Source organism: Hemicordylus capensis, chromosome 4 (genome assembly GCF_027244095.1).
Source record: "Hemicordylus capensis ecotype Gifberg chromosome 4, rHemCap1.1.pri, whole genome shotgun sequence".
In the NCBI taxonomy this organism is placed as follows: domain Eukaryota; kingdom Metazoa; phylum Chordata; class Lepidosauria; order Squamata; family Cordylidae; genus Hemicordylus; species Hemicordylus capensis.
In genome coordinates, this window is record NC_069660.1 from 18217022 (window position 1) to 18234652 (window position 17631).

General features: G+C 46.6%; 2 protein-coding genes across 8 annotated transcripts in view; one reads left to right on the forward strand and one right to left on the reverse strand.

The window, feature by feature from the left end:
* Positions 1 to 17631, forward strand: part of SYCP2 (synaptonemal complex protein 2) — a 173825-nt gene that overhangs the window by 25028 nt on the left and 131166 nt on the right. For all 5 annotated transcript variants that reach the window (XM_053245388.1, XM_053245387.1, XM_053245385.1 and 2 more), the window contains exons 7-9: positions 632 to 717; positions 3853 to 3941; positions 7292 to 7326. In XM_053245388.1, the coding sequence (XP_053101363.1) occupies positions 632 to 717; positions 3853 to 3941; positions 7292 to 7326 (210 nt within the window). The remainder of the gene's footprint in view (positions 1 to 631; positions 718 to 3852; positions 3942 to 7291; positions 7327 to 17631) is intronic.
* The window catches only part of LOC128322985 (uncharacterized), a 41043-nt gene that overhangs the window by 3481 nt on the left and 19931 nt on the right, over positions 1 to 17631 (reverse strand). The window lies entirely within an intron of this gene.

The window sequence follows — 17631 nt, forward strand, 5'->3', positions numbered from 1 at the left end:
GACTTTGGATCACTACATGCTGCAGAGGCACTTTTCACGCAGAACCTCGACATAGTGAGGATGTCAGCCAGTGAGGCAATTCTCATGACCTCCAAAAAGCGGGCTAAGGGAGCCTAGCCCACTTTTTGGCAGTTGTGTGCTGCCACGGGAGCCAAGCAGCTCCTGGCAGCAAACTGCCCTAACTACCCCTCCCTTTAGCCCAGGTTAGTGGAGCGAGCGCTCCACTAACCGGGGTTAACGGATCGTGTGTTGCCACGGCACAGCTCTGTGCCGCGACAACTCACGAGGAGACCCCCGACTGGGAGGCTAAAAAGCACCCTCCCAGCTTGGGGGTCTCTCCAGCATGCTCTGCGTGCTTGCGTGGCCCCCGAACTTGCAAGCCCCCGCCAGCTCCGTAACAGAGCGGGCAGTCGTGTGGGCGGCCTATCCGGCTGCCCAGGGCAGACCGCAGGATCGTCTGCAGAGAGAGCGGGCTAAGCCCGCTCTCCCTGCTTAACCCCATCTGGCGGTTCCCGCTGATCGTGGGAACCGCCTCAGTATTTTATGCTGAACATTGGTTAAAACCATGTTTGTGCATGTCTGTGACCTGGCAAATCATTAATGTAGATGGAACATTACAATTTTTCTCTAGGTAAAATACAAGTACTGGAAAACTTTATATTGCGGACATGTAGTCTTGCTGCTGATAAAAGAATGAATATTTATATTCAGAAGGAGGTAAGATGTTTCTTCCTAATATTAGTAGGGTTTAAAGGTTTTTCCATGCCTCTTGGGTTATTTTAAAATGTTTTTCTTTAAAAAATTAAGTACAGAAATGAAGCAGCATTGTCTGCTTACTTGGACCCATCGATATTGATTATTGTCATTCATTAATTAAACCGCCTTGGGGTTTTCTTTTAACGAAAGGTGGTATAGAAATGTAAAAATAAATAAATAAAAATTACTTCGAGAAATTTAAAAAATGGAGGAAATCTACCCACACAACAATGACATTCCATTTGTGTAACTTTAAAAAAGAATCTAGTCCTTTCCACTTATTCAGAAACCTATTCCTTTTCCTCTTTTTTTCTTCCTCTTCTTTTTCTTTCTTTTCAAGTTCTGTTGTTCACACTTTTCTGTTTGCTCTATCAGACAGTAGTGTCTTATTTTGGAGGATTACCTTGTAATTTTGGTAATGCTATAGTCATTCTCCCTCAGTGGAGGAGTGTATCCATAGGTCATGTTGCTCTTCCTACCTGCTTCTGAGACAGGGCCAATAGCAAAGTAGCTCAGATAACCCATGTAAGAGGGGCATACCCACTACCTTCCAGTTTCCACACTTCCTAGTTCCAGAGCAGGAGCCTCGGTGCCTTGTCTGTCTCTGTGTCTCTAAGAGAGAAAAGAAGAAGGTTGGCTTCATCGGCCAGCCAGAATTTTTGCTTCTAGGCCGCCAAACCTTGTTTAATCCCTGGGATTGTGGAGTGTAGAGGAAGCAGTGAGAGATAGGCTTTCCTTTCGGATGAGTTTGCCTCTTCCACACACTGTGAGCTCTGCAAACCTCAGGCAGACTCTGAGTCTCAACCAAAGAAGTGGCAGGACTCTAAGGTGCAGCCATGGTCTCTCAAATGGAGAGGAGCTACTTGCTCTTACAGCTCAGCGTAGCTGAAGCCCAATGCCCTCTTATGGTAGGGAAGGTTGTGTATGCAGCAGGCGATGATGGGGACTCAGGCAGTCCTGCAATCACCCTGAAGGCCCAGAAGAGGACCGTAAAGTTCCCAAGGGCCAGCATATGCAGCCTAGCCAGGATAAATCAGATGTAGTGAGTCTTGGCAGCTCTCAGCAGCCCCAGGCTTCAAGGAGCTCAGTGTCAGTGTGAGTGGAGGAAATCCCTAAGTACATTTGGGTCTGGCTCAAGGAGCTGGTCCTAGAGGAGGTTCAGAAGTGACAAAAAGGTCTTCTCTTGACTACCGCTGAAGAGACACTGAGAGGCCTCTGTTCACTCCAGCGAGGGCTCTGATCAGGAGTCTAGGCCACCCAGATGATCGGGATGGAGGGAGCTGAAGGCACCAAGCCTCTCCAGCCCTCTCTCTTTGAACTCAGGACAACAATATTGTTGACATTGTTGTCAACAATAACAAAGTGGGAAAATCCTCAATTACGGAAGCCTTGGCCCTGACTCTGCTGTACCTAGATCTGCGTCTGCCACTCCAGAGAAGCAGAGAGGTCTCTGTTCATTCCTTTGAGGGCTCTGATCAAGGATCACCCAGCCGTGTAGGCAGCTCAGATGACCAGAGGCACTCACCCTCTCTCAAGGCTCTCCAGCCCCCAGGGGCCCACCCCTTTTTCCTAAGGGTTCCCCCGCTCCAGGGCTCCACACTCCAGCCAGATCATATTGATCTTTTGCATCTCAGGGAGCTCAGATAATTCGTCTTCAGGCAAGGAGGAGGGAGAACTATATGAGGAGGAAGCCAGCCTGGCACATTCTGCTGCTCTCAGGATTTTCTTCCAGGGAGATTTTGATGAATTACTGCACAAGGCCCTCAATCTAGAATGGCAAGGGCCTTCTCCACCCACAGAACTAGAGAGTAACCAGGAGGTCTTTCCACCTTTTCCGCCCATTGATCAATATTTGCAGGGCAGCCAATTGGACATCCCTGTCTTTTGTTCGGCATTTTAAGCTGTAGTCCTTAGTTTCCTCTGATGCCTCCTTTGGGTGAAGGGTCTTGCGACAGGTGGTACCTCAGTGAGGGCCTGACTCTGAACTCCCTTCCCTTAATTGGGGGAGGCTTTTGCATGTCCCAACCTATGGATACACTCCTCCACTGAGGGAGAATGAATCGTTGGCACTTACTTGAATGATCATTCTCCTCAGTAGTCAGGAGTGTATCCAGCCCACCCAGTTTAGTGTCAGGTCTGTCTGGCTCTTTGCTTTCTGCTGTTTGTTAATTTCCTTTCTGGGGAGGGCTCATCATCTCTGGCATATTGTGCTAGTCATAACTCATTCCTTGAGGGTTCTCCCTTCCTTTGGTTCTATTGTTACTGTTTGGTTTGCCAGTGTTGTTATAGTTGTTGACTGTTGGCATCGGAACAATTCATTGGTTTGGAACTTGGGAGGCAGTAGGTACACCCCTCCTACACGGTTTTTCTGAGCTGCTTTGCTATTGGCCCTGTCCCAGGAGCAGGTAGGAGGAGCAACTCAACCTATGGATACACACCTGACCACTGAGGAGAATGACTTTTCAGGTAAGTGCCAACAATTCATCTTAGCAATAGCACTTACATTTATATACCACTCTATAGCTGGAAGCTCTCTAAGCGGTTTACAATGATTTAGCATATTGCCCCCAACATTCTGGGTATCTTCACAGTGCTAATATAGAAACCTCCAGATGTTCAAAAAAGGGGATGCTTTATCTGTGTGCAACTTCCTAAGAATGTGCCCACAAATCCTGTCCTGGCACTGATACACTCAGAAGTTTCATCCCTGGTCTGCAGAGACAAATGCTGTGTGTGAAGATATACTTTTTGTGATCTGAAGCCTGTGGTGCACACTTGGGACAGTGTCCTCCCCAACACTCTTAAAAAATGTCTGAAGAGGGCTATGATTAAATGGTTGATCAGGAGGAGTCAAAATTTACCCAGCCCTTAGCTGAGAAGAACTCTTTCTTCCACTAACTGATCACCTGTACTGTGCCGGTACAGTTAATTCTCTGTATTGAATGATTAACTTTTGAGAACTGGAGTTAAGATCAAAAGCTTGTTAATTACATTATTTGAATGGATATTAAAAGGCATTTTTCTCATCTAATGCATTACAAATATTTCTCACTTGGTTCTTAATATCCAGTTAGGGGTTTTTTTTTTAATCCTTAGGCAGTAAGAAAATTGAATGCAATGCTTGATGCTATGCCTCGAGATACTAGAAAGAAATTTATTTCAGCAAAGGAAATGTTACATGTCACGTAAGTATTTACTCTTTTTTGATGTGACTATATAAGTTGTGTAAACCTTGAACCTCAAAATGCTCCTTTTTAGAAAATGAGAACCATGGCAGGAGAATACAAACTGAAAGCAAAATCATTTTGTAGGTATTATTTAAAATTTTATTTTAGCACTGTCCATTTGACAATAAGATTGGAAAGGTGCTCTTAGATAGTTGTATTTTCTCTTGAGTTTGGCCTCATCCCCACTTGCCTTCCCTGAGTGGATTAGTCTGGGTTCGGGGGAACCAGGGAGACAGCGTCGCGGGCTCGCAGGTAACCAATTGCCTCCGCTGCGGTTCTTAGCAGACTTACTACCATGGCTGCCTGCGCCCCATGCAGCGAAAGAGAGATTTCTCCCTCTCTCTCAGACTCTACCACACCCTCTGTCTATCGGGCCAAGTGGGTGGCAGTGACCTCTCCTGCACCTGAGACTCAGGGGAAGAAGGCCGCGAAGTCAAGGGATGTGGTGGAAAAGAAGCTCAAAAAGTCTGCGCAAGACCCAGACTTGGAAGGAAGCACCGACAGGAGGTGGTGAGCTGCTTACCCCTGGAGGCGTTCTGGCCTCGCAGGGAGAGTCTGGGGATCGGATGGGGACCCTGGGAGGGTTAGACACCATTGGGCTCTTTGGTGTCCTGGTTGCCAAATGCCCCTGTTTTTCCATTGCTGCCCAGCAAGCAAGGGTGAGGTATGGGGATGAGGAGGAGGATGTCCCTCCTCGGTTTTTGTCCCTCCTCTGCCACCTTATGACAGAGCAACTTGAGAAGCTGCCCTGGCCTCCCGTTCCCGCCTATCCGACCTTGCCCGCCAAGACCACGGGCACTATTTTGAAGGCAGCTGGGCGTCATCTAGGTGCCGCAAGTACAGTGCCGTGCACTCCTGATCCTTGGGCCGCGGGGCAAGAGCAGGGACCACCCAACCTCTCACTACATGGGTCACCCTCTCTGCCTCATAGTGCCTGAGTTGCCTTCAGGGCTCGATCCCAAGAACTCCTCAGAGAAGTCAGAATCTGTTAAGGAGGAGAGTGAGCTTCCGGGGGATGAGCTTGTCCCTTCCCAGACCCAATCCTACTGCCTCTTTACCCACTCCAACTTCCCCATCTTTCTTCACAAGGCCTGTGAGAGTTTGCAGCTGGAAGGGACAGTTCAGAACACACTTGATACTCCAGAGGGAAACCCAGCCACGCTCCCTTCACTCCATGCACCAGAGGTGATTGTAAAATGCCCACAAATCTTCATGTCTATTGTGCAATCTGAATGGGACAGGCCCACGGAAAGCAAGGGCCCGCCACCCACAGTTAGACATTTCTATACCTCCCTCAAGCCAATGATGGAGAAATTGAAGGTGCCCCCCCCCCCTCATGCCGGTCCCAGACTTTCCAACTCCGCTCAGTATTTGTAGGGGCTCTGATAGGTCCCATGTTTGACAGCAGATACAACCCTTTTCTGAGGGAGAATGAATCGTTGACACTTACCTGAAAGGTCATTCTCCTCAGAAGTATGGGTTGAATCTGCCCCACCCAGGTGCGTCTGGTTGTGCTTCTGTTTCTTCTGTCCTTTTATCTCCTTTCTGGGGTGGACTGTTCTCCCTGGCAGGTGTGGTGTTAGTTCTAAGCAATATTCCTTGGGTTTTTTTCCTTATCCTTGTGAGTGTTGTGAGCAGTGTTCCCTCTAACAGGGATTCCCAGATGTTGTTGACTTCAACTCCCATTATCCCCAGCTGCAGTGGCCTTCGGCTGGGGATTATGGGAGTTGTAGTCAACAACATCTGGGAATCCCTGTTAGCGGGAACACTGGTTGTGAGTTCTGAGTCTTGGTTGATCTTTTTTACTTTTCTGGTAACGGAGTGTCAGGGAGCTGACTATGTGTTGAGGTTGAGGGGGTTGCTTCTCCGTCCTAGTGGCAGGCAAAGCTCTCTGATTGGCCTTGCTTCAGAGCAGGAGGTGGAAGCAACCCATGATTGGCAGCAGATACTACCCATACTTCTGGGGAGAATGACCTTTCAGGTAAGTGTCAACGATTCATTTCTGGCCAAGTTCCGGCTGTTTTGAGGGCACATTGCAACTCGGGGAGCAGCAGAGCAAGGTAAGAAGCTCCACCCCCATGAAAATTGGCCAATTTTCAGCTGTTTTGGGGGCCATTTCCAGCCACTTTAGAACACCCGCAATCCCACAGGGATCAATTATCTGTTATTCGCGGTTTCTGTCTCTGCGGTACAGACATGGAATGGAACCCCTGCAAATATTGAAGTCCACCTGTGTTAAAAATGTTTTAAACAATGGTTTCTTTGAATCTGTGTGGTTAAATTGGTTTAAGAGTATCCCTAACACAAAAAGGGTGGTACAATCTAGCCAATCTTAGGCATGCCTAACTTGTCCTATTAATTTCAGTGGGACTTCCTTGAGTAAATTTAGTTAGGATATCAACCACTGAGTCTTAATGCGCTTAATATTGTTGTGATCCTACTTGTACACTTTACTTGCATTGTGACTATGCAGAAGCTATCGATTAGAAAATTGTCTTCCCTTATTTCATATTGCTAAAGGATCTGCATAGCTAAAAACAAAAATCTTTGTATTGACTAGTGAGAAAAAAGATTTGGAACTGTCAATTCTAAGAGAAGAAGAATGACAATAACCATTGAAAATACAGTGGGAACTGTGAGGGAAGGGGCAATTGATCTTCAGTTAGCTTTATACCAAATGCTGATAGTTAACACTCTCTTCTCATTGCCATAATTATGTAACTTTATTTATTCTAACTTGACACTCCAATTGTTAATAGACTGTAAACATTGCCCTTCAGCACTTTGTACAGTATGTCCCATTAATAAGCTGTAAACTGTTACGTTTGAGAGGTTTTTTCTAACATGAAACTAATAGTAAGTTTACCATTTTTATTATTATTGACTGACTTTCTTATGAAGTGCTGCTGGCATTTTGTGTATGCTGCTACTGCCTTGTGCATTGGGAGGTGCTTTTTGCCAGTCTCCCCCAGCTCACGCGCACTAAAAGCATGAGCACACCTTTTTTCAGGATGCCAGCCAGAAATGATAGTAAATATTCCTATTTTTGCTGGCTATTTTTTTTATAAAATGAAAAGAAGCAAACAAGACCAACAATATACATAAATATACAATATACATACAATATACAAACAAAGACCAACAATATACATAACAATTAAAACATTTCAAGAAATGTTATACTCAAACCCCATAACAAACTAAAAAGCATAAAAGTATTTCCAAACAGAAATGTCTTAACGTTCTTGCCGTTTCATAAGATTGAGCATCTTTGGATCAAACTGAATCATAATATATTTGTTTTACAGGAATGATATGGGAAAGAGAATTTTGGATGCTGGGGGTAAGAAAAGAGGACATTTCTAAGTTTTTTTTATTTTTATTTTTGATAATTTGCCCAGAACTGTTCTGATACTGTGCACATATTGAAGGTGTTACAATCTGTTAAAGACATAAAGAATTGTATTTGATGATAGTATTTAGTATCAGAAATGTACTTCATAGAAATATTATTATTATTTTGTTTACACAGTCAGACAGGTGTTATTGACTGGTTTGTTTTATCCAGACATCGAGTCCTTCCCAAGGACCTGGGATGCCAGAATTTTATTATCATTGTTGTTTTTGTTGTTATTATAGATATTGTCGCAGAATATAGGCTGTTCCCAGTAAAGTTGCTTTTGTAATGGACTGATGGTGATTTCTGTGGCCCCTATGGTGTTGAGGTGCTCTTCAAGGTGTTTTGGAATTGCACCTAGGGTGCCAGTTACTACTGGGATTATTTTGGTCTTCTTCTGCCATAGCCTTTCAATTTCAATTTCAATTTGTAGATCTTTGTATTTGGTGATTTTTTCTATTTCTTTTTCTTCTATTCTGCTATCCCTTGGTATTGCTATGTCGATTATTTTAACTTGTTTTTCTTCTCGACTACAGTGATATCTGGTGTATTGTGTGGCAGATGTTTGTCTGTTTGTAGTCGGAAGTCCCATAATATTTTTGCATCTTCGTTTTCTACAACTTTTTCAATTTTATGGTCCCACCAATTTTTGGCTACAGGTAGCTTGTATTTTTTGCAGATGTTCCAGTGTATCATCCCTGCTACCTTGTCATGCCTTTGTTTGTAGTCAGTCTGTGTGATCTTTTTACAGTAGCTGATTAGGTGGTCCACTGTTTCATCTGCTTCTTTACAAAGGCGGCACTTGCTGTTTGTTGTTGATTTTTTGACTTTTGCTCTTATTGCATTTGTTCTTAGTGCCTGATCTGGATAGTGATTCTTCAAGGCCCCTTTTCTCCTCCTCTGCTGTTTGATGGACTTGCAGCATTCCTCTTCCACATGAGCTGCGAGGGAGGTATAGCCTATCTACATCACTGCGGAGGTGCAGAGCATGATTGTCATTATTTTCCTGATCTTATGATCTAGCGTCTCTAGCTGTGCCTGGGTCCAATCTATTATTCCTGCAGTGTATCTGATAACAGGTATAGCCCAGGTGTTTATGGCTTGTATGGTGTTCCTGCCATTGAGTTTGAACTTGAGGATTTTTCTAACTCTCCTGATGTATTCACTTCCAATTTTTCTTTTAACTTCAGTGTGTGCAATGTTTTCAGCCTGGAGAATGCCCAAGTATTTGTAATGATCTGGAGTGTAATCCGTTGTATCGATAAGTAATGGGTTCTGCGCCTGCGGACCTCATGGATCGATTAGCTAGCTCCTCACGCTGGCCCAAACTGCTACGCATGTGACAGTGCTTTCGTTATCTTAGGCAGTTTGGGCGCGCCTCATTCAGTTTCTGTTTGACTGCCGTTGCGTCAACACTTTGGATTGTTAAGCTCCTCAGATTTACTACTTGAACTTGGGTAACGACTTGGACTGGACAACGATGAAGATTTGGACTTGACTTTGGACTGGATAAGGACTTGGCACTGGAAATCCTTTGTACTGAGCATAAAAATGATTGTTTTCTGCCCCTCAGTGCAATGGTGGATGCTGCTAGACCTAAGACTACTTTCAAATGTTGCTCTGAGTGCCGTGCGAAACTACCATCAATGGACACTCATGATGCTTGTTTGCTGTGTTTGGGGGAGCAACATAATACATCGGTTTGTAAGATATGCTCTTCGTTCTCTAAACAAACGCTAAAGAATCGGGCGCTACGCTTATGCGCGGCCCTTTATGGTGATGCGCTTCGCCCCCCGACGACGAGGCCCATGATGATGAGAGCCTCGACATCAGAACCCTCGATCCCGGGTCCCACGATGTTGACCTCGACATCGAGGCCGACCGTGTCGAAACCTACAGCACCTATGGTGGACTCTGCTGATCAGCAGTCGAAAGCTGCCATTGTGGAGGATTTTAAGCGACCGGAGGAGGTAAAAAAGAAGCGGCAGCGCCACAAGAAGCACAAGCGCGTCTCGTCTTCAGAAGGTGACGTGGATGACTCTCCGCCCAGGAAGCGCAAGAAGAAGACCAAAAATCAAAGTGGAACCCCTTCTCCAACTAATTTGCAGTCCGATTCGGAGTGGGACACTACGTCTTCCTCGAGGGTGTTGGAGTCTGAGTCGGAAGGGGACCATTCCACCGAGGTATCGGCATCGCATTCGATATCAAGACCAGACGATACTGAGCATTTGAGCACGACGGCCCCTATGATACCGATGTCGTTGTCTACATCGAGGCCGACAGCATTACAGGATCCGATGAAGCAGGGTGTCGGGAGTTGGCGTTGTGGGGCGATGCAACTTACACCCGCCCATACTCCTGTTATGTCTCCTGCGCTGACCCCGCAGGGGGAGTACTGGACGGAGGAATTTTTGGATTTTGGAGAGACAGCAGCTCAAGCCCAGGTGTTGCTGCCCAAGATGAAGACTGATTTGTTGGCTTTGTTAGACTCTACTGATACCACGCCATCTGGTTCTACTTTTCATGGTTTCTCAGGAGTAGAGATGGAGCAGATAGCGGGACAGTCGTTGCAGCCAGTGCCGAAGATGCCATCAATGTCACCGATACTGATGGCTTCGGTACCGAGGACTCCAGTGTCGAGACCGCAACATCTTGTATCGGCAGCCACAAGCCCTATTAGACTGTTGGATCCTCAAACCACTGATCGGGCTACACTGACACGGCCTTTACCATTATTTGTCCGGCCCTCAATGTTACAATGGAGTTCACCAATGCTTGGGGACTCTGTGGTTCAAACCCAGAGGGCACACGCCTGTGGTTTCCAGCATGCCCCATCTGTGGTATACCCTGGAGACTATGCTGAATACAAGATTTGGAAAGCATAACAGGGGAACAGACTGCAAACCCCCCCGTTTGCCAGGAGACTTCCAGAGCAGTCACTACTGTTTCTATGGCATGCCAGACTTCTGCAGCCGCCACGGGCTTAGTTCAGCATGAGCCAGCACGGGAATCTGTCATGACTGCACGTTCTCAACCACCAAGAGTACGGGTGCGGGCTGTCCCTGATTTACCTTTAGCGCCAGATTCAGGAGATGCAGATTCATCGGATGCTACTGATACAGATGATGAGAGCTGTACGGCCCCATTGGATCCTATGGAACCGGAACTTCCAGCAGATGTGCCTCCGCCTACATCAGTATCCCTGATGGAAGAGCTGAAGGCCTATCATATACAGATAAGGGAAATGGCTGAGGCCTTAGGTTTGGAGTTGAAGCAACCAGAGTTGGATTTGAAGCACCCAGTATATAACATGATGGCAAAAGCCAAAATAGCGCATCCTGTGGCGCTTCCAATGCTACCTGCAATTACGAAAGCAGCACAAACGGCGTGGGAAGTTCTGCAGACTTCGACTGCTACTTCCCGTAAGTTGGAGGGCCTCTATCGTATTCAGGAGGAGGAAAACTCATACCTGATGAAGCATCCGGTGCCTAATTAGTTGGTCGTCGAATGTGCATCTTCTAAGGAGGGCCAACGCCATTCAACACCTGGCGACAAAGAGGGCAGGAAGTTAGATGTGTTGGGGCATAAGGTTTATGTAACTTCCAGTTTGGCAATTAAAATCACCAATTATTCCGCTTGCTTAGCAAGATATGGACACTACCTCTGGGATGTCCTCTTTCAGGACTCTGCTGCAAGGTCACTGCAAGAGTTGCAGGAGAACTTTAGGAAAATGTATGAGAAGACGGCAGTGGTGACTAGACACCTGCTGAGCACCTTTAAACATGCCGCGGAGACGGAGTCCCGTGGGATGACCACTGCTGTCACTTTGCGCTGACATGCTTGGCTGCGCTCCATGGGCCTACAGCAGGATATGCGAGATAGAGTTGAGCACCTGCCATTTGATGGAAAGGGGCTTTTCAGTGAAACCACGGATACGACGATGCAGTCCTTGAAACAATCTAAGGTTACGGCAAAGACATTTATGGCTACAAGTACAAGCGGGCAAGGTCTGCGTAATCGATCTAATGGCAATAGGCAATACCGTTCGGGTTACAGACAAGACAAGAGAGAATATAAGAGGCAGTATAAGCCTTATCAACGTAATAAGTCTTATGGCCAGTGACAAAAAGGCCAAAAGCAGAATAAGGAGCAAAATAAACAGTCTCTTTGATGGTCAGGTCCGCCTGCTTCCACCTTACCCAGCAATGCAAGATTCAGCGCCCAAGGCCCAAAACAGTGGCCTTGTGATTGCTAATATCTCCATCAAGTTGGCAAGCCATGCTCAAGCATAGCACAATATAACATCAGATCACTGGGTGCTGACGATTATAAAGTCTGGCTACACGATAGAGTTCAAAACTTTGCCACCCTTTCAGGGTATAAGGCGTACCAGACCAACCCAGGTGCTTCTGGACGAGGTGCAAGTGTTGTTGGAAAAACAGGTGATAGTGCAGGTGGAGTGGGTGGACAGGATGCGGGGATTTTATTCCTGATATTTCCAAATCCCCAAGAAGGATGGGGGCATACGTGCGATAATGGACTTAAGGGACTTGAATTGTTATGTGGAGAACAGGAAGTTCAGAATGATAACCGTGCAAGGAATCCTACACCTCTTGGTGCAGGAAGAGTGGGCAGCAACTCTAGATCTAAAAGACGTGTATTTTCATGTGGGAATTCACGAGAGCCACCGCAAATACTTGAGATTCGCAGTTGGAGATACAACATACCAATATGTGGTGTTACCATTTGGACTCTCGACGGCACTGCGTGTATTCACGAAGGTGATGGCTGCGGTGATAGCATTCCTAAGGACAGAAGGCGTGATTATTTATCCCTTTCTAGACGACTGGCTGCTGGTCAGCGTCACGGAAGAAAGGTTACATTCGCAAGTCCGATATGTACTACGTCTCCTGGAGGACTTAGGCATCACAGTGAATCTAAAAAATTCGAGATTGGAACCACAAAGGCGCGTGAGTTATATAGGTGCAGAGCTGGATATGCAGGAAAAGAGAGCTTATCTGCCAGAAAGCAGGTACCGGCAGATCAGGGAGCTGGTACTTCTATTTCAGCGCTTGCCGTGACAACCGGTGGAGTTAGTGCAGCGCCTACTAGGGTTTATGGCGTCCTGCAATACGACGGTGCACAATACATGTCTTCACTTGCGGCTGCTTCAGGGGTGGTTCCTCAGCAACTTTTGGCCGAATGTCGACAGTCAACAGATGTTGCTTACGCTTCCAAAGCCCGTGCTGAATTCCTTGGACTGGTGGACGATGTCTGCCAATCTGTTGGAGGGAGTTCCTTACCAACCTCTTACACCCATGTGCGGACTGACAACAGATCCCTCCCTTTGGGGGTGGGGTGCACATTGTCAGTGCCATCAAGTGCAAGGAAGATGGACAAAAATGCAAAAACGGAGCCATATAAACTATCTTGAGCTCTATATAGTTTTCCTAGCACTGAGAGTGTTCCAGCCGCTGCTGCAAGGAAGAGTAGTACAGGTCTATCTGGACAACACCATTGCGATTGCGTACTTGAATAAACGAGGAGGACTGTGCCACGCTCTTTCTGTCAGTTGAGTCAAAAACTTTGGACGTGGTGTATCGCTCACTCGATAGTCCTGATGGCGTTGCATATAAAAGGAGTGGACAATGTGCAAGTGGACAGACTCAGTTGAACGTTGCTGCGCGGCCAACACCATGAGTGGGAACTCAACATGATCTATCTGAAGGATATATTTGAGACCTGGGGCTGGCCAAAGATAGACCTCTTTGCGACTGCTGCGAACAAAAAGTGTCAGACATACTGCTCACGTGCAGGAATAGGCAAGCAATATTTAGGAGATGCGTTTCTGCTCAAATGGAACAAGGAGCTTTACTATCTGTTTCCACCACAGCCTCTATTGACACAGGTGGTATCTCAAATACTCAGGGATGCCACGAGGGGCATCTTAGTCGCACCATGGTGGCCTCAGCAGCAGTGGTTCCCAGTGCTGTTGCGTCTGTCAGGAGGGGTGTATCGGAAACTACTGAGCAGACCAGACTTGCTAACGCAATGCCAAGGGGCAATTCGACATGCGCAGGTCGAAACCTTGAAGTTAACTGTGTGGCGGATAAATTATTAAAGAAGATATTATTGAATAATCAGAAGAAGTCCATGAGGCTCAATTACATTAGCAAGTGGCATCGTTTCAAGATGTATGCAAGACATCATGGTTTCTTCCCTAGGAGGGCCACGGTCAGGCAGATACTACTTTACCTGACGACACTGAAGATGTCTGGTCTAGCAAACACGTCTTTGAAAGTTCATTTGGCAGCACTTTCGTCAGAGCACAAGGGTTGGGGGGGACCCAACAGTGTTATCCCATCCGCAGTGTAAGAAATTTCTAAAGGGTCTCAATAATTTGTACCCACCTATACGGCGGCCGCTTCAACAATGGGATTTGACATTGGTGCTACATGCCTTGGTGAAGCAACCATTCAAGCTGATGGCGAAGGCTTTGTTGCGGCTACAGACATTGAAATCTGTGTTCTTGGTGGCAATCACCACAGCAAGGAGGGTTAGTGAACTAGCGACCCTCAGAAGAGATCGCCCGTACACACAGATATTCCCTAACAAGGTAGTAATGAGGTTAGACCCTAGATTCCGACCCAAGATTTCAACTAAATTTCATATTAATGTTGACATAGTGCTGCCTACCTTCTTTCAGAAACCAGAAACGCAGTTGGAAAGAACAATGCATGTGCTGGATGTGCAGCATGCTCTGCTGTACTACCTACAGGCTACGCGCCAGGTGCGCACCATGAATAGGTTGTTTGTGATGTGCACAGGGAGGTCTAAGGGCCAACCAGTTACGAGACAAAGGCTGTTGCACTGGATTGTGCAGTTGATCAGGTTGGCATACGCTGAACAGGGGAAAACCCTGCCTGAAGCCATAACTACTCATGCTACTAGGGCATACGCATCATTGGCTGCGAACTTAGCAGGCATTTCAGTGGCAGACATTTGTAAGGCAGCGACATGGTTGTTGGACCAGCCGTTCATTAAAAACTAAGCTATTGATTTGAGACAAACAAGGGAAGGAGATTTCGGACGTGGAGTCCTGAAGCATATCCTACCATGATACTGATGGAACTTATAAGCCCACCGCCTGGGATTATTTCTCAGCTGGCTAATCACCCATTACTTATGGATACAATGGATTATACTCCAGATAAACAGGTTGCTTACCTGTAACAAATGATCTGGAGGTAATCCGTTGTATTCATAAGACCCGCCTGACCTCCCCGCAAGGATGGCAAGGATGGGTATGGGGATCTATATATATATTTCTCCTGGGTGTGCCATGGAATGTGCGTCCCGGAAGCCCAGCTGATTGGCTGGGCTGCAAAGGCATCTGACTGGCTAGTGTACCCCAGGGCAAGAGGAGAATTGGACGGCCGGCTGCAAGGCACGGCCGCGGAGGCATGGCGGCTGGCATGGCACTCGGCTCAGCAGCCTGGGCCCGCACCCACCTGGATACGGGGAAAGAAGGTGAAGGAGGGGGCCGGCCACTTTTCTGGCAAGCGGCGGCAGCAGGCCTGGTTCGGAGGCGCTGGGCCCGGCCGCGAAGGTAACTCTCGGACAGCCATGGGAGGCTGGGGTGGGAGGGAACCGGGTGGCGGAACTTTCCTGTTCGCCACCTGGGAGGAGAATCAGCGGTGGCAGGGCCCTTTTTGGCCGCCCGCCACGCCTGGTAAAGTAAAATAAAATGCAGGGGGAGGAGAGCGGGGGGAGGGGAGGAGACCGTTGGGGAGGGGGGAGGGCAAGAGTGTGGGGCAGAAGGGAGAGAGAGTGGGGCAGGAGAAAGGGGGGAACAGCCAGCCCCAAAGACTGCACAGATGCTCTGTGCGAGTTGGCTGGTATATTTATAATTCACATGGAAGGCAACTGCCAGTCCACCAGAAACTGAATGAGGCGCACCCAAACTGCCTAAGATAACGAAAGCATGGTCATGTGCGTAGCAGTTTGGGCCAGCGCAAGGAGCTAGCTAATCGATCCGTGAGGTCTCTGCGCAGGTGCAGAACCCATTACTTATTAATACAACGGATTACCTCCAGATCATCTGTTACAGGTAAGCAACCTGTTTTTCTTTCTCTTCCAGGTTCTTGATGTTGCTTCCATTGGGCAGTTCTATTCCTTCTGTTTTTGTTATTTTCCCTCTGTTCATTTTTAATGCAGCACACTTGTCTAGTCCAAACTCCATTGCTATATCGCTACTGAATAGACAGACAGTGTTTAGCAGTGATTTAATTTCTGATTGGGACTTTCCATACAACTTCAAATCATCCATGTAGAGCAGATAGTTTATTTTACTTGATGTTTGGTATCCGAGGCCTGTTTTGTTTAGTATTTGTGAAAGTGGGGTCATGGTGATTACAAACAACAGAGGGGATAGTGAGTCCCGTTGTTGTTGTTGTTGTTAATTCGATTTCTATACGGCCTTTTCAAATGGCTCAGGGTGGTTTACACAGAGAAATAACAAACAAATAAGATGGAACTAGAACAAATAAGATGGAAATAGACATGAAATATGTTTTACTGTAGCTCTCTATAGCTGCAGTGTTACTATCCTAATGGGCTTGTGGCCTGACTGCCTGAAGGACAACCTCCTATCACTTGAGATTGCCCCCAAACTATGATCTTCATTAAAGGCTTTTGTCTGTCCCACTGCCATCTGAGATTAGCTGGCTCGTAAGCAGGGAGAAGGCCTTCCCAGTTTTGGTGTCTGATATGTGGAATGCTGTCCTCAAGCGAACTTGCCCAGCACACAGCTTGATGCCTTTGATGCCTATTCAACGTTCTAGCATGTTGAATAGCTGGTTTTAACTGTTGTTTTATGATTTAACTGTTATTGTTTGAATGGTTTTATTCTACTGCTTCTGTATTTTATTTTGTGGTTTTGTTCCATTTCTAATTGCATTTTTATTTTAACTGTATACCACCCTGATACTGAAGTACAGATTATATATTTTTAAAACAAATAATAAAATATTTCATGAAGCAAAGTTTCCATGGCCAAAGGTTTTATTTATTTATTAAATTTATATCTTTTCTTTCATGGTGACGCGGGTTTTGGGCAGTATAGAAATACATTAAATAAATAAATAAATGGTGGGACTGAGGGCAGTATATGGGATTCCCAGGCAGTTTCCAATCTAGGCAGTGACAAGAGACTCAAACCTGGTTAGCTTAAGCAAGGTGGCTGTATCATTTGCCTTCAGACCATGTAGAAGCTTGTTAGCCACTGCTTTAAATGAACTCTCAGAAAGGAAGTTTTCAGCCTGATGACTGTAAGCCCAAGTAGATGTTAGGGGAACCTAACATTGTGGAGCACTTCTTACTCCTGTTTACCTATAAAGGAGGGGTGTGTGTTTGTGTGTGCGTGCGTGGGCAAACGCATTGGGGACACACATTCCCCTCCTTTATAGGTGAGGGAAGAGAGCATCTAAGGTTTATTTCAAAACAGGATTTGAGGAGTGGAGCAAAACCTGGACACATTCACCCTGGCTGCATTCAGACGTAATGCAGAAACATGGGTCTTATGGACCCGCAGTTTCGTGCCCCCCCCACTCCTCCTGCTCTCCTGTTTGCATTCGGACGTACTGGAGGTGGCTGTGCAGGCTTCTTTATTGCTTGAAGGACAGCCCACACAGCCAATTAGGGAGGGAGAGAAACTCAAGTCCTGCTGAATGCAGCCTCCTGAGAGCCAGCATAGTATAGTGGTTAGAGTGTTGGACTAGGACCGGGAAGACTTGAGTTTGAATCCCCATTTAACCATGAAACTCACTGGGTGACTCTGGGCCAGTCATATATCTCTCAGCCTAACCTACCTCACAGGGTTGTTGTGAGGATAAAAATCATGTACACCTCTCTGAGCTCCTCAGAGGAAAAGCGGGATATAAATGTTAAAAAAAAGGTGGGGACAGCAGGGAGGCTCCATTTATCCTTAGTCTGGAGCAGGGTTCAAACTGAAGTCTCCTGAGCGCAACTTCAGGTCGCGCTGCAGACAGGACTGGAGTTCTGTTTGGACATAATGGTAAGGAAGCTGTGGGTCCCTGCAACTCTGGTACCTCATTACATGCGAATGCGGCCTCTCTCTCTCACTGTCTCATTACACTTAACAGCTTTAAGCAGTTTTCTCCCAGCCCAACTCTCTTCTGGTATCAGATGTGGGCTGTGGAAAAGTTGCTTAAGAGTAGGAGAGTATGGTGA